The 22396-nt window shown below is 36.5% G+C and overlaps 2 protein-coding genes and 1 pseudogene across 2 annotated transcripts; 2 read left to right on the forward strand and 1 right to left on the reverse strand.

The window, feature by feature from the left end:
- Positions 1 to 222: 222 nt before the first annotated feature.
- LOC112502861 (bet1-like protein At4g14600) lies at positions 223 to 6077 on the forward strand. Its single transcript, XM_025106874.1, has 6 exons — positions 223 to 396; positions 503 to 596; positions 3158 to 3256; positions 3520 to 3643; positions 4260 to 4316; positions 5749 to 6077. Exons 3-6 carry the CDS (start codon positions 3198 to 3200, stop codon positions 5908 to 5910), a joined length of 402 nt encoding a protein of 133 aa, XP_024962642.1. The 5' UTR covers positions 223 to 396; positions 503 to 596; positions 3158 to 3197; the 3' UTR covers positions 5911 to 6077.
- Positions 6078 to 7772: 1695 nt separating this feature from the next.
- On the reverse strand, positions 7773 to 15571 carry LOC112502860 (serine/threonine-protein kinase PEPKR2). Its single transcript, XM_025106873.1, has 4 exons — positions 15431 to 15571; positions 14410 to 15260; positions 9693 to 9989; positions 7773 to 8350 (listed from the first exon to the last, which is right to left on the reverse strand). Exons 2-4 carry the CDS (start codon positions 15182 to 15184, stop codon positions 7977 to 7979), a joined length of 1446 nt encoding a protein of 481 aa, XP_024962641.1. The 5' UTR covers positions 15185 to 15260; positions 15431 to 15571; the 3' UTR covers positions 7773 to 7976.
- Positions 10296 to 10409, forward strand: LOC112502862 (annotated as a pseudogene).
- Positions 15572 to 22396: the final 6825 nt, after the last annotated feature.

Genomic DNA, 22396 nt, shown 5'->3' on the forward strand with positions numbered 1-22396 from the left:
AAAAGACAATAGGAGGGAAAGCGGTATTGGGGAGAGGGAAAATAAGAAGTGCATTGACAGACTAAATCTGAAGTTGTACATATTGCTTCTTGACTTGTAATTAAGACATATAAGAGTATTTTGGGTATTAAAAATTTTAAAACTTTAGGACTTTGAGCAAATTTGTTTAATAAGGTAACATACACAAGAGGTTTACATATTCAAAGCGTTTGTTGCCCCTTCTTTTGCAGTAATCGACCCCTTGACCTGCTTCATCACTGCTTCCCTCAAATACGTCTTTCTCTCAATCGATCCAAGATCTCAATTGCCAAATCTAACTGAACACCCCTCTCAATCGATCCAAGATATCCATCTGGAAACCTAAATCTCTCCCAATCGGGAAACGCAATCGATCAGGTGTTGTTTCTCAATCCATCCATCTCGATCTGAGACCGGCTCTTTCTTTGTTGTTGCATCGTTGTTTTATCATTGATGTATTACATTGTTTGTGTTTGATTGTCAGGGACGGAGCCGGTGAGGATCCAAATCGACGACGTTTTTCACCGACTGAATCTATCGCCTCGCCTTCATTTGACCGATTACATCCTGATCTCCCTGTAAGAATCTCGAACTCTCGCTATACATGATTACATGTACCTGTGATTGTGAATTTGTGAGGAAATTAGGGTTTTTGGTGTTTTTTAGTTTTAATTGGGTTTTTTATGTAGATCTTTATGAAGAAATTGTTTTAGGATAAGATAAACTATTATTTTGGACAAAGAAAAAGAATATTGTAGCATGTAATTCACTCACCTGATCTTTTAGATTGTACATCAAAAGCATGTTGATGATCAAATGGAAGGCCTATAAATTCATTGATGCAAAGCCCATGGAAGTTGGAATGCCCTGAACTAATCAGAGAGGTTATTTAGACAAAACAAAATAATATTGTAGCTTAGCAAACTAAGTTAGAAAGAAACTTGATACATTAATATGAGTAATTAACAATTGTGAATCTCGTGCCTTCATCCAGCTCACTCCTGGCAACTCGTACCAAATGTCTCTCTTGTGTCCCTGTTTACACACACATGTTCTTATGTTTTTATGCTACTTTTTCTCAATTATCTTCTCGTATCTTTGTTTTTGCAAGCTGGAGTTCTTGACAGAAACAGCCTCTCTACCCTTTGGGGTACAGGCAAGGTCTGCTCCACACATCATCCCCCTACCCTACCTTGTGTGAGATAGACTTGGGTTGGTTTGGTTGTCATACAAATCCACATTTCCATAGAGTAGTTAAACAAAATTATCATTTTCCTATGGTCATCTATTGTGATCATCAAAATCAATATTTTTCTCTTTTCTTAAAGAGAGAGAGAGAGAGATGACTGAAGGAGAGAATGTAAGGGTTTATGATTCGTGGTGGCGTTCCTCACCACCTATATATTGAATGCATCCAAGTAGTGTTATACCTAAGTCCGAATATCAATTGATTATATTGAAGTGAAGACATCTCACTTGCCCTATGAAGTAAAGTCCCGTTTTCTGAGATCCAATGTAACAAGCACCTTTTGAAGAAAGTAAATGTAGCTCCATAGCTAAAGCCTAATACGTAGGAAATACAATTGAAGAATTGGCGGAGGTGATGCTTTTAGCCTACGTGCATTTACACCATGCTAAAGACATGCATTTGAATATTTCTTTACTTCAATTTGAGTTTTAAATTTTATCACTGTCTCAACTTCATTAAGCATTAGAGGATTGTTTATAAGTCTATTAGTGAATTCTTTACCTTGTAGCTTATGTTATAACTTATAAGGAGTACCAAACTGCTAACCAACTATGCCTCTGCATGAAAGTATAAAAGGGTAATTGTTTCGGATTATTGCTATCAACTCCATCTGATCTTTGAGTTTTGGCCACTGGGTACAAAAGATGATGAATGTATCTTGCTGCCTCTCACCTCTCGAGTCGATTCAGTTAGTGATTAATTCATTTACAATGATGGGAGGTCAAATGGTCAACTGAGCAGAATATGCGAGTTATCAAGAAAAAGTTCAGTGTATCGACAAAATTTGAGGAAATTTAAGTTTTACAGAAACATCAGGAAATCAGTCAACCATGAGACTCGTGGGAGGAGAAAAAGTGAGACAAAATCAGCATTAGGTATTGCGTAAATTGAGAAGATGTTAACTGCATTAGAAATGAATAGAATATTGTGACACAAAGAAAGCTCAAAATGATTAGATAGATTGTTGTACATTTGAGAATCCAATACTAAAGTATGTAAGGAGTCGCAAGTGGTGGGTAAGAGACAGAAGTTGACAGGAGAGGTGATTAGGAGAAGAGCGTTAATTCTAACAAATTAGCATGTGAGATTTATACTGGAATTTGTATTCATCTGTTTGTAGTGTAATAGAGAGAATAATTAGGGTGATGTTAATGTGCGCATCATTTAGGTCAGAAATGTTACTAGATTAGCTATATCGTTCAACTTTAGTGTTTGGATATTACTTGCTTTATTCTTTGGAAGATCTTTGGTTCTATCTCTAGTCTCTACTAAACATAGGGATGTAGTTGTATATTAGAAGCATATTTGAACGATTTTGAGTTTGAACAAGGTTCTTTGGGACACAGAGATATATAAACAGGAAAACCACAAAAACATAATGCAAACTATATGAAATGAGCACTTCACTTTCCTAGTTTTGACACTCACACATCCATTAACATAAATTGAATTACATATTTCGATTCTCACAACCATATCAGGTACATCCTTTTAGTTCAATCATTGTCCAAATTAACAAATTTTAAAGTCATGGTTGAGGGACACAGGAAGCTTACTTGGTCAATGAAATGGAAGTAGGTCATTGCTCGTGAACTAAAGCATATGCCACTGACTACCAAGCACTTAGATTAGTGAGATCACATGTCAGATGGAAGGAGATGAAGTAATTGATATAGTTGTGAGAATTTAAGTATGTGATTGATAAATGAAAATTTAAGGTAGCAAAAAAACCATAAAAGATCAGTGATCATCTTATCTAGTTTGCCAAAATATGAAAGGAAAAGGAATCCTTCATAATCACCAATCCTTTTGCAGAACCAAAACTAATGGTCTTCAAAGTTTTTTGTAATTTCTTTGCTTCACACTGATTTTATTCAATTCTTCGTCCAGGGTTCTTCTGTTCGCACAGCCTCACAAATCTTGTTGTTCAATGGCATCCAGTTCTAACAAAGGTGGTGGCTACTATGGTGCTGCTCCATATAGATCAAGGTACTTGTATTATTGATTTTTTCTGAAATTTGTTTCTCAACAACTTAATAACTAAGCAAAGGTTCATTGCCCTTAAAAAGTAAATAAGTGAAGAACATTATTAATGTAAATGTCAACATGATCATTTGAGTCTGAACCTGATATTTTTTACTTCTGATGTTGCCACAAGACCATAATGCTTTCTATTAATCAAGAAAGAAGTAGAAACTTTTGTCAGTCTTATATTCCTTTGAATATGTTCACAACTTCTAAATTGTTCACAGGGAAGGGCTTAGCGCCAGACAAGGGAACAGTTCTGATGAAATCCAACTGCAGATTGATCCAATGCATGCGGATCTGGATGATGAGATCAGTGGCCTTCGAAAGCAAGTTAGACAGTTAAAGAATGTAAGTAACTTTTTTGAATTTCTATCAATTTTTTGTGTTATACAAGCCACACCATCTTCTTCTAATATTTTGGTGAAGACCATACGGTTGGGACAGTGAGACCATTTTAGATATAAGATAGTTCAAAAGAAATGTTACTTCTTTGCAATTTAGGAAAAGCTAGGCTTGGTATCATTAGCACAATACTTTCAGATTTAGTTGTATTCGTAGTGCGCACTTTATATGTCTGAATGTTGCAAGTTGCCCCCGAGTTTTTGTAACCATCTAAAATGTTTTTTTTTTCTTCGAGGCATTGAAAGTGCAGTGATCATTTTAGAATAATAGTTGATAAATTTGTGGTCTAAACAGAAGAAATGCCAGTCATTTGTGAAGATTTAATCTGTTTAATGAAGCAAATACTGTTGCTTGTTAGTCCTTCAACCTCCGTTAGGGGTGTAAACAAGATTTAAATGGATAATGTACTTATTCAATGTCATCTGATATCTGAATTTGTTTCTGTATACCTATCGATTCGATATTCAAAATCTAACATCCGCACCCGTATTGGGTGATGTTATCTGATTCATATCCATTTCTAATTATTTGAATACACATTCCATTTGTTGTTGTATCACAGGTAGCTTCAGAGATCGAGTCGGAGGCCAAATTTCAGAATGAGTTTATTAATCAGCTGGTATGACATAAACTTTATGCTTCTTAGTTAGAAAGCCTTTTTGTATGATTTGGTATATATTTCAACTACGATGCCTTATCGTTGATAATGCTGAATCGCTTTCAGATTTTCTCGATTTATTTATGTTCTTGTGATTAGAGCTTAATACTTAATAGCTTACCAAAAAAAAATGAAGCTAACTTAAGCTTCCTTCATGCAAAAATTCATAAAATACTTCTGCAGACCAAGGAGTGGTAAATGGTAACAGCATTTAGATGGGTTACATGGGGCATGAGGGAAGTAAATCTTTTAGTTGACATACGATGTTTAAAAAATGTTTTATATTGCTTCTGTTTATATTTCTCTTGTAACTGTTGGTTATGTTTATCTTGTAGTTGCTTCTTTTTAATTTGTCGTTGCTTCCTCATATCTAGTTTCTCAAAATTTAGCACGTTTGTCTTTTTCCATCTCTATTCCTATATGTATTGCTAATTCATACCACATTTTCAATGTTTAGTGTATCTGTTCCCATTTCTCACACTTTTCACTAGCCGGGGGTCTTCACGGAGGCAACCGCTCTACTCTTTAAGGTAGAGGTCAGGTTTGTATACATCTTACAACCCCCCCCCCCCCGGCCCCACCTCCTAGTGAGGATATACTGGGCATGCTGGTTTGGTTTATGATATTTTCAAAAAAAAATCCGAATCTTGTAGTTTGCAAAACTTTCTTGAATCTTGTGCCCCTGGATTTGTAAGTTACGAAAAAAGACACAAAATTGGAAGGTACAGTTACATGGGCATTTGGGTAGAGCCCAAATTTGATCTTGCTTCCTTAGACACTTGGCTCATGAAAAATAGGTAGGCTTGGGCTTGGATTGTTGCTTTTGGATAACAAAAACTTATGGGTGCATTTTATATGTTGGAACAGGCTGAGACGGTACAAAAACTTGTCCGACATTTGGCGCAACATTAGACTGGGACCGGACCTGAGTGAGACAAATGCGTTTTTTTTCTATCCCACTAAAATAGTTGGAACAAAATCAGGGAGATGGGATAGGATTGGTAAATTACTAGACTACCCATGTTAAATTGAACCCCTAAAACCTTCCACAATCCTCCACTTGCCTACCTCACTCTCGTCTCTTTTGTTCTATCCGTGTACTAACCACACCCTATTGGCTCGTATAAGCTCGACTATAGGCTTGATAATAAATGTGATCCTTCAAAACAAGATTTCAAAAAAATAACATGTTCATGCTTATATACTATCAAAATATGTATTCTGTTAATGAGCATATTTATCAATACTTATCTACTATGTATGCAAGTATATATGTGTTGATGCATATGCTCACAAAAGTTAATCAGCGTATATGCATCAACACGAATGTGCAGGTTTCCACAGTTTTCAAATTTTTTGTGATCTGAATGGAATGAAGTTGTGATTTTTGCAGCAAATGACACTAATCAAAGCTCAAGCAGGAGTGAAGAACAATATGAGGAAGTTAAACAAAAGTATCATCCAATCTGGTTCAAGCCATGTTCTCCATGTTGTTCTCTTTGCACTTTTCTGCCTCTTTCTGGTTTACTTGTGGTCTAAATTTTCGCGAAGATGAGGTCAGATTGGGATAATTTTGAAGACAAAAAAGCTACTACCAAATACTAGACATTAGTGCGTAAAAAACGGCATGTAAAGTTTACTGTTATAAACCAATTGAAGTGTAAAATGATTTTTGTGGGTACATGTTTATTATAATATTTGTGATTGGTATGGCTTATATTTGAACCGAGCTGAGCCACACCCACGCTTGCTTGGCGGTCAGCTAATCTAGCTTGTAGTATGTGATTAGTATGGGTTACTAAGCCGAGCCAAACACATGCTTGCTTAGCTTGATGCTCGGCTAATCTAGCTCGTAATATGTGATTAGTAGGGTTCATGTTTGAGCGTGCCAAGCCAAGCCCACTCCTGCTCGGCTTGATGCTCAACTAATGTTCGCTTGTAATGTGTGATTGTTTGGGCTTATATTTAACTAATCTCAGGTGAAAAATGAAAATGAATTTTTTGTTCGATAAAAACTGTTAATTTTTATGATAAATTAAAATAGCCAAGAAGATGGTATTTTTTCTAGTTGAGAAGAAACGTATCTAAATATTTATTGGCATTCAATGTTCAAATTAAAAAGAGTAGAAAACTTCACGAAATATTGAGAAACACTTTGATAACTATTCATCTGGACGGTATGCACATGTGCATACAATACAAGTAATTGAAGTTGTTTCTTGGTTTTAATGTATGTGCATGTTCGGACAAATTGCTTACAAATTACTTGTGTGCACGTGTGTATACCGTCCAGATGAACAGTTACTAAAGTGTTCTTTAGTTATCCATTTTCTTTTACAATTTTTTCCTAAAAAAGTGAATTAGTGATTAATTTATATTAACACAAGTCTGCTTCATATTATATTATATTCAGCTGCTTTGTAGCATATTTTGAAGGAATGAATTACAAGGTAAGTTTGAATTAGATAATTGGAGTATGGAGATTGAGATATATAGTCAGGCTTTTTGAACCACCCTACTTTTATTGGTTTGTGGATTTTACAAACTAATAAGGTATTTTGAGCGGAGCTGTTTGACCCAATTGGATTGGATCATGTTATTGAATTCTTGTAAGTTACCATTTTACCCTTTTTTGTTGCTAAACAATTTGTCTCTTGTGTTTCCTTGGAACCACATCAAAACTTAATAAAAACACCACCTTTATGAAAAATATTGTACATTTTCAAATAAAATGCAAATCATATCATTCAATTTCATCAATAATACTGAAATTCAAAAGAAAATTCAATCTCATATCATAAAATGCAATTCCAAAAATACTCATCACAAGTATGCTCTTGGACACCGTAACTAGAGGAATTATAAAATTACTTGAAACAAATGTTTATTATACAGATTCAGATCAAGATCGACAGAGAGGGAAAGCTCGTTTTAGAAGCATCAGATCGCGATGGAGAGAAAACTCCTAACCAACAACATGAGATCGAGGGGAGAAAACATCATTATCCATATTGAGAGATGAAGAGGGAAGTAGTACATTTCAGTCGGCCAGGTGGATTGAGATAGAGAGCGATAGATCTATGGAGGAGGATGGATTGAGATAGAGAGCGATAGATCTATGAAGGAGGAGGATGGACGGATGAATTAAGGGAGGAAGAGAAGCGTATTTTTTCTAAGGGCCATTAGGGTTTGGGGCCAAGCCTACCAAGCCTGTATGTATATGACTCTACTTTGTGGGCTGAGAGAATAAGTTCTTTGCTGGCTGATAAAGCCATTTCCAAACACTTGTATGTTATGTAAGGCTTATTGAACAAGTTATACATGTCATACAACCCATTAACCATATCACAACTTCTTGCTGCTAGAGATGTACAAAATTTCGACAAAACTCTTCATCATCATGATGAAAGTGAAAGTGAAAGTAAAACCCATGAACAATTTATTCATATAGCTTCTTCTGCTACACTTCCAGATTTAAAACCAAAATCCATTTAAAAAAATCCACTCCCTCCTCCTATATTTACAGTCAGTCACTATATACCCCTTCTCTTTGCTACAACCCCATGAAGATAAGATTTTCATCATTTCTCATCTTCAAAATTAGAAGTCATCAATCAGCTATCAACATGCTTTGCAAAGGTTATTAGTTGTGACATTAGAAGAACACTGTTCCCGAATCGGACTCGTTGGCACACATAACCGGCTTCTTTTTGGTTCAGAAATCCTCACGTTTGAAATCGCAACGGCAAGTGCATCAACCAGACCCCCAGAATCATCATCTTCTTGCTCGTCTGAACCTGAACTTCTAGAGGTTGATGATGGAGATGAATACTTGATTATCGAACCACCATCTAACGTTTTCTTTCTAGTCAACTCGACTACATTGGTCGTAGGTGCTGTTTGTGACGACGATGGTCCCACTTGATGTTTTGATTTTGACTTGAACGATAGAGATCTTAAGGTGCGTTCCGTGTAAAAAAGAATCCATGGATGGCCTGTAACAATCATTATTCATTGTGAATAAACTCAAATAACCATAACTATAAATTCAATTCTGATAGACGTTTTCAAGAAAATAGAAACAAATGTGTGCAGTTGAGAGAATCCGTGAAAACCATGTGGGATTATTAAGATCATGCTAGGTAAGCCAGCTGTTAGCTAAGCTAACTCATAAGGTAGTTTATGGCTAACCAAACGGCGCTTTTCAATAAGCTCAAAAAGTAAGCTAGCTTATGGTTGCCAAACATGCATAAAACCACTTTGAATTTCGATTCTTGCATCAGGTGTCAACATTTCTATTTATGTTTGTCCCTAAATAAATGTCCAGTTTCAAAAATAGATAACTAAATTCTTAAACCCACCCTTGAATAATACACAAATACATGAGTAATGAAGAGAGAGAAAATAAACAAGGGTAAAGTTGTCATTTGTTCAACTAAAAAAGTTTAATAATTATGTCATTTCAATCGAAGACACTTATTTTGGGACGGAGGGAGTATTTATTTGGGAGATTTCTTTAACTCACTTTTCTTGTTCAGCTGCTTCATGAGCTATATATAGAGGAGAGAAGGGGGGGGGGGGGGGAGTTCAGAAGAAAACCCCCTACAAAATGAAAACTAAGAAACACCCCGGTAACTATTCATCTGGACAGTATGCATATGTGCATACAAGTAACTAAAGTTGTTTCTTGGTTTTTATGCACGTGTGAGTGTTATGCACATGCGCATACCGGACAAATTGCTTACAAATTACTTGTATGCACATGTGCATACCATCCAGATGAATGGTTAGCAGGGTGTTCCTCACCTATTCATTTTTTTGTGGTTTTCACCTAAACCTAACCCTATATATATTATCTTTATAAATGAAATGTTAATCTCTATTATCCTATTATTGGAATTGCATGATTTACAAGATATTAAGTATTAAAGCATCTCATCCAAACCATCATCTAATTGTGTATAATATAGCCCAAGAGATCCTAGATGACTACCATTGACTAGTTATTAAACTTATTTTTCTTCCATTTCCTCAATTTGTCTTTCACGAAAACAACATCTCTACCCTTTCAACCCTATTAATTGGCATCAATGGAAACAACCCAATTGCCTCGTGTTCATGGGTCGAATTAGCCCTAACCCAGTTTCAACCCTATTAATTGGCGGGTTGGCGGGTTGGCGGGTTGGCGGTTTAGCGGGTTGGTGGGGGCGGGGCGGGTTGGAAGTACTAGGAGTTGAAGGTGGTTGGTATTGGTAAGAAAGCCTATTCGTACTGATTTTACTTTGTTTTTTTCATTAATTTAAACATCAGATTAGTAGATGTGATTAAGTTACTTACTTAGTACTTCCTCAGCTGTTATTCTAGAATCAGCATTTCGTGTGAGAATGCGCTCAAGCAAATCACGTGCAGGTTTGGACACGGATTCCCAAACTCCAGTGTGGAAATTGAGTTCCACAGTCTTGATTGCCTCAAAGACATCTTCCAACGAGTCTCCTTGAAACGGTAAAACACCAACCAATAGAGCGTGTAAAAGAACACCGGCACTCCAGACATCCACTTTCTCTGAATAGTTCCCTGTTAAAACTTCAGGGGCCACATAAGGCGGGCTTCCAGCCAAACCAGCTAAGCTCTGACCTGTTAGGTAAATTTGCAACTTTCAGTAAGCAAAATTGAAGGTACTTCGCAAGAAAGTGATATAATGCACTTTGAAGGTACTTCGAAAGCATATAGACAACTTAACTCGACTGCCTATGGACAATGAACTTGAGAGATCGAGTGGATATTGATTATTGACAACATTGAAGGATTAGCATGACCACAAGTACAATTTGACGGAATTTCCGGAGTTCAACAGCACAAGATGAAGTCTTGTACGCAGTTTATCTTATCCAACGAATGATGTTTTGTGCCAATGAAATCACAAGTACATGCAAGTTTGCAATCTCATTATCAATGTGCATGGGACATCGCATAAAATTGGAACGATACAGATAATATTAGCAAGGCCCCTGCGTAAGGATGACACGGACAAATTGAGAAATGGTAGCTGTGTGCCAGCGAGGACGCTGGGCTCCCAAGGGGGTAGATTGTGAGATCCCACATCCCACATTGATTGGGGAGGGGGACAAAGGTTGCAATGGTATCGAGCCAGGTTTTGATCTTGGGACCTGTGGGCTATAGGCCCACTAATGTGAGAGAAATATTTACAATAATAACGAATGCATATTCTTGGCGGAGATATGTAAAGTTAAAGAACTGCTGAAGCCAAATACTTTACGACTTACAAGATAATGAAATAAATTAACATCCATAACTACTTGCAAAAGAAATTAGAAAAGGATTCTTTGATAACTTATACGATTGAGTTAAATGGGGAAATTGAATGTTGTGTAATTTGCACTAGTATTACATTTTTCTGAAACAGCATATAAAAGTTTATAAAATCCTGAAAAAGGATATCGTGGCAATACAAGAACCAAGTAAACCAATAGACTGAGACCAGAATCACAGAAAGAATTAACCACTACCACCTAAGAGCATCTTGAACAGCTCCACAAAATTGAGAAAAATGAGATTATGGAGATCTTTTTGCTCCAACAGCTTCTACAAAATGGGGAAGTCGGAGAGAGAGAGAGAGAGACTCTACAAATTTGAGAACCTCCACAACTAAATGGAGGAAGCCTCCTCAACTTGCCCAAAAAAAATTAAATGTAAAAAGGAGAGGGGAAGACTTTTTTTATATTATAATAATATAATTAATGGTGGAATATCCAAGATGGAGAAACTTTTGGAGTTGAATGTACTTTTCAGAGATTTTGACTTTTGTTTCTCTACAATGGAAAAAATACAGAGAAACAGTTGGAGATACTCTAACAAACTAAAGCTGCCAACCGAAAACAAGAATAATCCAAGGACCAAACTCACCCCCCCCCCCTCCCCCGAGCGACCAGACAACAATGCAATCAGGGAACCCAAAACAGGGTTCACACTCCTGAAGATAACCTCGCTTAAAAAAAACAACCTCAAAACAGTTTTTCTTCAATCGAGAAAAACTTCTTAAGCCAGCCACCTTGCCTCTCATAGTTGTTAAAAGCGCACCTTAGGTTCTGAGGCTCATAAGGCTCAAGGTATTCGGCTTTTTTAAAGTCCAAGCTAGGCGTATCCATGAGGCAAACTAAGGCCTTGCACCTTGTGGACAAGTCAAACCCCAATATTAAGTAAGTCAACCCCCAATACTTAAGTAAGTTTTTGCATCTTCTTATCTCCAAGACTTCTTAAAAAAGTGTTAATAGCAAAGTTGTTAAAGGCGCAAGGCGCACTTAGGCGCAAAGGGGTCCTAGGGCCTAGGCGCAGGCCTCACGAATGCGAGGCGCATCGTATAAAAAAATAACATATATATACACACACATAATAATTAGTATACACAACTCAAATACCATTATATAAAAAGTAGTAGTATCAACTCAAATACCATTATATAAAACATAGTTCAATTTCAATTTCCAAAAGGCAGCCACAAAAAAATAATAATATACATACTTGATACTTGTATCTAGAAACAGCTAACAGGTAGCAAATAGCAACAAGAGGTCCAGAAGAGAGCCCTTAGTGAGGAAGAATTATAAGCCTCCAAAGCAGCAGCCAGAAATCAGGATTCCAGAAGAGAGCCGTGAGGAAGAAGTATAAGGTTTAAAGCCATGAGGGAGAGTACAATGTATGGGACGTATGTATGGGAGGTATTTATAGGAGATGACTGATTAGAATTGAATAGACTTATCTAATAACTCTTTTTTGTTGAAGTCTAGGAGGTTAAAAGACATAACTAATATTATGTTTTGACTTATTTACTAACAATTTTTTTAGAAGTCTAAGAGACAAAAATATTATTTGAATTTAGGGCAGATCTGTATAAGGCGCGCCTAAGCCTATTTTGCACCTCAGCCAAGGCGTTGCGCCTTGGTGCGCCTCAGTAACTCGCCTCGCCTCGCCTAGACATGGAAAAAGCCCAGTCCTTTGCGCCTTATGCACCTGCTTTTCACAACTATGGTTAGTGACATAAGTCAAACCCTAATATTAAATACCCCGTTCTTATAATCTCAAGCCTCTTTCTCTATAAATACCCAGACCTTAAAACTTCTCCCGCATGGATCATGCTTTAAACCCTTTCCCTTCTGCCTCTATCGAAGTACTGCTGGTTTGCACTGGAGTACTTGCTACATATTTGAGTTGTGTATAACTATGTGTGTGCATATATATATATATATATATATACACACACACTCTTATTTTGGTAAGATGCGCCTCATATTCCTGAGGCCCGGTACCCTTTACGCCTAGTGCGCCTCCTCTCTAATATTCTTGTTGGTTTGAAATTGTTTTTGCAGCGCCATGTAGAATATCGTGGTTTATATATTGCATAGGAGATTAGGTAAAAGGATGGCCTGAAAAAAATGGTAGGGGCAGAAGAGGGGGAGCAACATACCGAAAAAGGGAAGAAAATTTGCAAATAAATTATCCCCACAAGCACTTCACAAGACTATGAAACAACACCTTTTGGTCTACTAATATATAGAAAGGCACTTCGATTACCAAGGATTGAAGCAACAATGATATTAATACAAAAAAAGGGTAACCACAATGCACGAGAGCTCCATGATTCTGACAGGATTGGAGAAGGAGACCTTTGTGCACGATATTTCTTAGGTTCCTCAATGAGGTCGTTTCCATGACCCAAACCCTTGACCACAATGCACTATTAAGTGGATAACTTGTTGGAATCCTATAAATTTATGTCCTCAGTCATTTGTGTGTGTGGATATATACATGTGTGTATGTGTTCTATTAATATTGTTTAATATTACATAATACTCCCTGTAATTCCTGGAGGGACCCAAGTGTAAATAAATGGGAGTAAATATGATGGAGTTACATCCCCTGGATTACATATAAATATTGGTGGTTGTCATGATTAATTACTCACGTTACTTGTCCCTCAAGAATTTCAATAAAAAATTTTAATCTCTAGAGGGAAAAAGAACATACCAAAATCCATCTATCAGATTACAGTAACGAAGAACAGTAACAAATAGAACAATCAAGAAAACCCCAAATTACTTCTCCATCGCATCTTCACGTGGTACTAAGACGAACACCACATTAAGTTTATAAATTTTGTGTTTATAGAAATTCATATTTGTTGTCAGGGATTTGTAAGCATATATTTTGGAATTGATTAACATAAACCGCTAACACCACTGATTTGGTTTGTTTTTCACATATACATGGGCACTTGGATTGAATAATAATTGAAGCAAGAATATTATAATGATATAGAGAAGGGTGAGCATGACACGAATTACATATGTTTTACCTTTAGGCCAAGTTTAATGTTTTAGGCTTTTTTAAGATTATGAATTTCATATGTTACTTTGTCATTTTAAAACATTTTTGTTGTTTTAATTTGTAAGACTTTAATACAATATGTGGTATTAACCTTTATCTTTTCTTTCAGTTATTACTTGTCCGGTTGAACGTCTTGGTACAAGTATAACAAGGCCTCCAAAAAGATTGGAATGGTCCTTTCTTTCAGTCCTAAAGGATTAACCCTCCTATTGCTCCAAGGCTCACTGCTCATGAACAAAACTAATATCATTAACTATATATATATATATATATATATATTGTAGAAGAAAGAGGTTCCTGCAGAGATATATATATATATATATATATATCAGTATTACAGAAGAGAACATAATAATTATTTGTGTGAAATTCAGGCAATATATATAGTGTGATGTTCAAGGGAAAACCCCAAAAAATGAAGAAGTGGGGAACTTTCTAATAACCATTCATCTGTACGGTAAGCACATGTGCATGTTATGCACATGTGAATACTGGACAAATTAATTGTATGCACATATGTGTGCAGTACAAATGAATGGTTATTTAGGTGTTCCGCAATTTTTCGTTTTTTTGCGGTTTTCCACTGAACCTGACCCTATATATATAAAGAACAACACATAACTTAGGTCCAAGAGGCAGAAAGGACTTGTACCATTTGTGATCCTCACTGCCAAGCCAAAATCTGCAAGCTTAATCTTCCCTGAAGCTGTCAGAAGAATGTTTTCAGGCTTTACATCACGATGAACCACACCCATATCATGACAATATTTAATCACCATCATCAACTCCTTGAATATATTAGCAGCTCGTTGCTCAGAATAACGACCTTCCTTTGTCATCTGGTCGATCAATCTACCTCCCGAACACAACTCCATCACTAGATGAAAAGATTCCAAGTCCTCATACACTGCCTTCAATGTCACAACCCCCAGATGCCCTGATAAATGCTGCATTATCTCAACCTCCCTATGAACTGTTTCTTCCCCTTTCACCAATGTTTTACAAGCAAATTCCACACCACTAACCCTGCACCTACACAACCAAACAGACCCAAACTTACCCTTCCCAATCGTAGCACCCTTAATATAATCTTCTGCAATCTTGTTTTTTCTACCCATCTGAGTCGCTACATCAATGCACCCAATCTTCCTCTTAATCCCTCTACCGGATAAAACCAACGATGTGGTTGCACAGGGCGGAGCAGTGGCGGCGATACCAGCAAGTCTATTCTTACATGATCCATTAGGATCAGCACCACCACAAACCACATCTTCCTTACAACACCTTTTTTTCAATCTAACATAATCTTCTAATGAGTAATGACACTTTAGATTCGATATCAATGACTCCGAATCACCAGTTGATTCCACAATTTCCTTTTTATTATCAGTGCAGAATAAGTCACTGCCTTTTCTCTTCTTCCTCATCAAACCCCTCTTAAACTAAATGTCTTCTACGTAAACCTAATCTCGGTTGCGATTCGAACAACAACCTAATTTGATCCTACAATCCATAAGAAAAATAAAAAAAGATTAGTAACAGAAAGGAAAAAAATAGGCCAAATGAAAAGAAAAGCAAATCGAATGTAAATAGATTTGGGTATCTTAACGAAAGAGTAGAACGAACAAGTATGAAGGTTAAATTAAAACGGAAATTAGGGCAAAGAGACGTACCTTGAAGAAGCGATCGTGTCAGAAAATGTAGATTGAAAGAGGTATGCAGATATTTAGGGAAAAATAAACAAGTGTTTGATGGAATTGAAGGTTGAAGAAAGCCCTAAATGACTCTGGGTGTGAAGAATGGATGGATTGATTTGATGAAGATCTGGGATGCTTGTAGATTTGGAGGGGTTTTAGCGACACCCCCCTTTTATAGATGGAATCGACGTGTCCCCATCTGCAAACGGCCGGGATGCCCCTCTTTTTTTTCTCTTTCTTATTATTTTATTTTACTTTATTATTTTATTTTACTAAATACCTGGGGAAAAAATGTCACAAGCTAACAGATTCAAATCCATATAAATTTTTTGTGTTCGTAAAAGCAGATGGTATTAAGAAAATCTTTAATGGTTGGATATCCAGGTTAATAAAAAATAAATTGTATTAAGAAAATTCTTAGCAGTTATGTTATTATTACATAAGTTTTGAAGATTTATAATGTGATAACCGGATCCTGTTATCATCCAAGGTAACCAATACATGGTTATTTAATATGTGATTACTTAACAACATGATAAATTGTTATATTTGATCATTTAGTACGTGAAATTATATGCATAAATGCATATGCAAAAGGTGAGTATGCATCAAATATGTGTGCATAATTATGTGTTTTGCATGTACAGGATGGAGTATATGCATGGGTGTATATATATATATATATATATAGACTTGGGATCATGTGAGACCAAGTATTTTTTGTGATACCCGTAAGACCAATTTTAAACCCTTGGATTAGATCTACAATCGTCATATCTGAACATTCATAAATACCACGAGACTCCTCAATAATTACAAAATTGCCACCATGCAATTTAGACCATTAGATCATTAACTTATAAAGTTGATCAATGAACATAAATTGGTCTTATGGGTCTCACGAAAAACTTTTGGTCTCACGTGAACCCAACTCTATATATATATATATATATATATATGTGTGTGTGTGTGTGTGTGTGTGTGTGTGTGTTTTAAAATAATGATGCATGCATATGGAGTTAGGCATGCACATGAGCGGCTGTTTTAGCCGACTTTCCTTAAGAGGAAAGATATAAAAGGAGGGTGAGGCCTTCCATTTCCTTCTTCTTGCTATTTTGAGAAAAGTGTGCGATTTAAGAAAAGGAAGAGTGATTAGATTATTTTTCTAACTGGATTCAAAGAAGTAATTCTCAAAAGTGTTTCCAAAGGTGAGTGGTTAAAAATGTTTTAAACCTCTTTGAATTGCATATTTGTTCGTATAACTTTTTACCCGGTTTTAAGTTTAAATCGGATAAGTGTTTTTTGGGATTAGAATAAACCGGATAAAGTGTTGACCGGATTGAGTATAAATCGGATATAGTGTCATCCGATTTAGGGTAAATCGATCATAGTGTTGATCGGACTAAATTATTGGAAAAAAAATTCTATTTTTGAAAATTTGTTGAATGTTTTGAACGGAGAAGTAGGAATACGATCAAATGGCTATTCGGTTTTGTTATTAATCGAACAAAAGGTTGCCCGATATGTTTTAAACCGCATAGTGTGTTGTTTGGTTTAGATGTAAACCGGACAAGGTTTTGAGAGAGTGTTGTCCAAATTTGTAAATTGGACAAGGACGTGTTGTCTGGATTGCTTAAATCGGACAAGTTGAATTGTGTTGTCTGGATTGGTTAAACAGGACAAGGCTTGACCGGAGATGAAGTCCGGCCAAGTCTGTGTTGACCGGATTTGTACATTGACTTGTGCATTGTTTCTACAAATCATCATTTTTAATATTCTTGTATAAAGAATGAGAATTTTTGATAAAAATGATTTTTGAACCGATAATATTCCATTGGGACATTTTTTACTGCGGTCTGTTCTATATGGAATTATTTTGTTAAATGTTTTGATGAGGAAATAAGGGTGGTATATTAAGAAGAGGTGTACCATGGGATAATGATGAAATATCAAGAAGAGGTGTACCATGGGATAAGGGTATCATATCAAAGAGAGGTGTACCTTTGGATATAAGGGTGACATATCAAGGAGAGGTGTACCTTTAGATATAAGGGTGACATTTATATGTGTGATGTATAATATAACTCTTACTATATCTCTTAAGATTATTGTGGTCTGGAGTCTTTATTTCTTTGTGATTTAAAGATTTAGGATCAGGGTTCTTATTGAAAATCGTAATATGGATGTTATTGAAAAGGGAATAACAGGTTGGGCCTTAAACTTTGAATAAACCTTGTTTAATTAAAAAGGTTTAAAAGTGGCATTATGATAACCTGGTTAGTACAAACCTGTTTGGGTTTTGATGTATTATCTGAAAGCAGAGAGTTTGGCTTGAAAAATGGAAAGGTACTTGTAATATATTCTTACTTGTTCATATATTTGTTATATATATGAAAAATTGGTTTACATAAAGTTTTGGTGATTCTCACCCTGCAATAACATAAAAAGGGAACTCACTAGACCTCTCGGTCTAACCCTCATTTTGTGATTTTAATTATGTGTTGCAGGAAGTGCAGACGGTAAGGGGAAGGGAAAAATGTAATATTTTCCTTTATACATATCTGCATGAAGATTTGTCTATGATATGTATAGTTTTGGTTAGATGAACGTTGATTAGTACAAGAATTGTATTAAGAATTTTTGGACCATGTATTCTGTAATGATAGATTCTTGTACTAAGGGACCTATGTGGTGTATAAATATGTATTTCTTGTGTATGAAGTATGTGTTGCATGCGATGTGTGGTATGGGGTGTTACAGAAAGTGGTATCAGAGACTGAGTTTAAGAGATTTAGGTATTTAACAACATGATACATAGACTTAAACTATTTCATTATGATGAGTTAAAAAAATAGTGTGTAAGGTAAATTTTATTTATATCTGGTCAGTGTAATTATGAATTTACAGGTACATATCTGGACTTGAATACTTCATTATATTTGAGAATGTAAATACGTGATCATTAACATTACAATATGCAGATGTCTAGTCGAACACGGAGATCTGAAAGAATGGCTCGTCCTGAGTTTGAAGAAAGAGAGGAATCACCTGCTAATCTCCCGACAAGTACTTCTGGAAATAGAGGTCGGGGAAGACCAAGGGGAAGAGGCAGAGGGAGAAGCCAGACACAGGGAAGGGGTTGAGCTGAAATACATTCTGAGCATGAAGAATCTCATTATGGGACTGTTCAGAAGGGATCAGTATCGCACCCGGAATACATAATCAGAGATATGTTGGCTGAGGAAATGGGGAAGTTAAGGGAAACTTTGACGTCTATTATGGGAATACCGGCAAGAGTGAAAATGGAAAGAGTGAAAGTACATCCCTCTGTTCCGGTTGTTCATAACAAGGAAGGAGACATCAAAATGTTCATGACTTGTAAACCACCAAATTTTTTTGGGAGAGGGATCCAGTAAAAGCAATGTGTTGGATCAAAGAAAATGAATCTGTGTTCAACACAATCCGGTGTCTAGAAACCGATAAAGTCCGATTTGTTGTATCAGTATTAAAGTCAAATGCTTTGTTCTGGTGGAAAGTGGAGTCCTTAGCCAGAACAGATGTCTTACAAACCTTATCTTGGGCGGAATTTGTTAACTGATTCAAAGATCAGTTTTGTCCCAAGACAGCTGTACGACAAATGGAAGAAGATTTCCTGAAATTAGAACAGGGCAATGGAACGGTTCGAGAATATACTGAGAAGTTTATTGAATACTCTCGGTTTGTTGAACATTATATTTCATCAGAATCCAGGAAGGTGGAGAGGTATATTTGGGGGTTAAAGCCTTCAATCTGTGAATTTGTAATTGTTATGAACCCCACTACCTTTTCACTAACCATGGATGCAGTAGAAGTTACGGAACGGAATAAGAATCGGCAATCAGAAGGTAAGGTTGTGGACAAAAGAAGATGGGAAGGGACTTCATTTAACTTTCGAGGGCCAAAAGCAGTAAAATATGATAATAGAACTGAACAGAAAGTCAGCGAGAAAGTCTGCACATAACGCCGACAAGTTCATCAACTCTTTCCATTTTCACTCTTTCCATTTTCACTCTTGCCGGTATTCCCATTTGCTCATCCAACAAGTTCATTCACTCTTTCCATTTTCACAAGAAAATGTTACAAGTGTGGCGAAGCGGGCCATTTTTCGAGGAGTTGCCCATCCAACAGAAGATGTTTCAATTGTAATTCCCCATATCATATTCGGCCTAATTGTCCATTGTTGAGAACTCCACAGTTAACTATGGGGAGTAACGTGTCGGGTACTCGGGGAAGACCTACAGTATCAAGGAGGGGCACGGGGATGGTCCTTCCAGATGACAAAGAATGAGGCAGAGGCAGTGCCAGATGTAGTAACAGGTACCTTCCTTCTGAATTTTATACGTGCTAAAGTGTTGTTTGATTCCGGTGCAAACTTTTAGTTTGTATCACCATCGTTTGCTGAAATTGCATGTTTGAATTATGTGTTACTTGATGATGAATTAGTAGTTGATACTGCTAATAGTCATGAATCTATTACTAGTGTATTCAATAACTGCGTTATTGATATTGAGGGATGTGAGCTGCCAATTCGGTTATTCCCTATGCCGATGAAAGAATTTGATGTAGTAGCGGGTATGGATTGGTTGGCAGAGCATCAGGCCAGTATTGTTTGTAATAAGAAAATGATCAGAATCATTTTGCCAGACCGAGAAACAGTTGTTATCTATGGTGATCGTCAGGATCATCATACTAGTCTTTTATTTGTGATAAAAGTCCAAAAATGTATCCGAAAGAGGTGTCAGGGGTGTTTGGCATATGTGATTGATGTGAAGAAAGAGAAAGGAAAATAGGAATTGATTCCGATCGTTAATGAATACCCAAAAGCTTTTCCAGAAGATATGTCTGGTTTACCGCCAGACAGAGTCATCGAATTCAGAATCAATCTTTTACCTGGGGCAGTACCTGTAGCTAAGGCACCGTATCGGTTGGCTCCTTCAGAATTGAAAGAATTGGTTACATAGTTGAAAGATTTACATGATAAAAGATTTATTCGACCCAACACTTCACCTTGGGGTGTTCCGGTCTTATTTGTTAAGAAGAAAGATGGATCTATGCGGATGTGTATAGATTATCGGGAATTGAATAAGTTGACGATCAAGAATAAGTATCATTTTCCAAGGATTGATGACTTGTTTGATCAACTGGTGGGAGCAAGTTATTTCTCCAAGATTGACTTGAGGATCTGGGTATGTGCCAACGGGTCGTGGGAAAATAGATAATCGTGTTAATCCAAGTGGACGGAGAAGGATAAGACATACAGAGTCTAATGTAAGAGGGAGAGCCTTTCAGATGACGAGAGGCGAGGCAGAAGAGTACCCTGAAGTGGTAACAGGTACATTCCTCGTTAATTCAGTATGTGCCAAAGTTTTATTTGATTCAGGTGCAAATCGTTCTTTTGTGTCACCATCGTTTGTTAAATGCGCACATTTAAAATCTAAAGCGTTGAGTGAAGATCTAATTGTGGAAACAGCAAACCATAGTGAAGTTTTGGTTAAGGAAAGTATAGATGAATGCTTTATAAGTATAGAAGGGTGTGAAGTGCCTATACAATTGTTTCCTTTGCCTTTAAAGGAATTTGATATAATTATAGGCATGGATTGGTTATCTAAAAATCAAGCTAACATAGTTTGTGATGAGAAGATGATTCATATAGACTTACCAGAAAAAGGAAGGGTTGTGATTTACGGGGATCGACGGGATCGTTATTCTAGCCTTATCTCAGTTTTAAAGGCTCGAAAGCATGTGCAGAAGGGATGTATTAGTTTTCTTGCGTATGTTATAGACATGAGGAAAGAAAAAGAAGAGATGAAAGATATTCCAGTTGTGAGGGAATTTCCTGAGGTATTTCCGGAAGATTTGATAAGTCTACCTCCGGATCAAACGATAGAATTTCAAATAGAACTACTTCCTGGAGCAGCACCCGTAGCACGTGCACCATATAGATTAGCTCCTTCTGAGTTAAAGGAGTTAATGACCTTGTTGAAAGAATTATTGGATAAAGGATTCATTCGACCAAGTACTTCCCCGTGGGGTGCGCCAGTGCTTTTTTGTGAAAAAGAAGGATGGATCAATGAGGATGTGCATTGACTACCGGGAGTTGAATAAACTGACAATCAAGAATAAGTATCCTCTTCCAAGAATTGTTGATTTATTTGATCAATTGGTTGGGGCTACTTATTTTTCAAAGATTGATTTACGGTCCGGTTATCATCAGTTGAAGATTTGGAATGAAGATGTGTCGAAAACAACATTTCGTACACGTTATGGTCATTATGAATTTCTGGTTATGCCGTTTGGACTCACAAATGCACCTGCAGCATTTATGGACATGATGAATAGGGTGTGCCGTCCCTATCTTGATAAATTTGTGATTGTCTTCATTGATGATATTCTGATATATTCTCGGTCAGAAGAAGAGCATACTCATCATTTGAGATTACTTCTGGAATTGTTGAAACAAGAGAGATTGTATGCCAAAATGTCAAAGTGTGAATTTTGGCTACGAGAAGTTCAATTTTTAGGGCATGTTATCTCAAAAGAAGGCATCAAAGTGGATTCTTTGAAGATTGAAGCCATTGAAAAATGGGAAGCCCCAAAGACGCCAACTGAAGTCAGAAGTTTTCTTGGATTGGTTGGGTATTATCGTAAATTTATACAGGATTTCTCTCGTATAGCTACTCCATTAACGAAGCTGACCAAGAAAAATGTGAAATATGAGTGGGATAAAGCACAAGCTCAGGCCTTTCAGATGTTAAAGGACAAATTATGAAGTGCACCAATTCTATCCTTGCCAGATGGAATGGAAGATTTTGTAGTATATAGTGACGCGTCAAAGATGGGTTTGGGTTGTGTATAAATGCAACGTGGAAACATAATAGCTTATGCTTCTAGACAATTAAAAGA

Source organism: Cynara cardunculus, unplaced genomic scaffold, assembly GCF_001531365.2.
Source record: "Cynara cardunculus var. scolymus isolate 2C unplaced genomic scaffold, CcrdV1 Un_Scaffold_2084, whole genome shotgun sequence".
In the NCBI taxonomy this organism is placed as follows: domain Eukaryota; kingdom Viridiplantae; phylum Streptophyta; class Magnoliopsida; order Asterales; family Asteraceae; genus Cynara; species Cynara cardunculus.

Excerpts from the sequence above, each read along its gene's own strand:
- LOC112502860 (XM_025106873.1), bottom strand. The coding sequence starts at position 15,184 with ATGAGGAAGAAGAGAAAAGGCAGTGACTTATTCTGCACTGATAATAAA. Across the intron at positions 9,990-14,409 it reads GGCAGTGAGGATCACAAATG|GTCAGAGCTTAGCTGGTTTG; the intron begins GTACAAGTCCTT and ends TTTACCTAACAG. Across the intron at positions 8,351-9,692 it reads AACAGCTGAGGAAGTACTAA|GCCATCCATGGATTCTTTTT; the intron begins GTAAGTAACTTA and ends TGATTGTTACAG.
- LOC112502861 (XM_025106874.1), top strand. The coding sequence starts at position 3,198 with ATGGCATCCAGTTCTAACAAAGGTGGTGGCTACTATGGTGCTGCTCCA. Across the intron at positions 3,257-3,519 it reads GCTGCTCCATATAGATCAAG|GGAAGGGCTTAGCGCCAGAC; the intron begins GTACTTGTATTA and ends AATTGTTCACAG. Across the intron at positions 3,644-4,259 it reads AAGTTAGACAGTTAAAGAAT|GTAGCTTCAGAGATCGAGTC; the intron begins GTAAGTAACTTT and ends GTTGTATCACAG.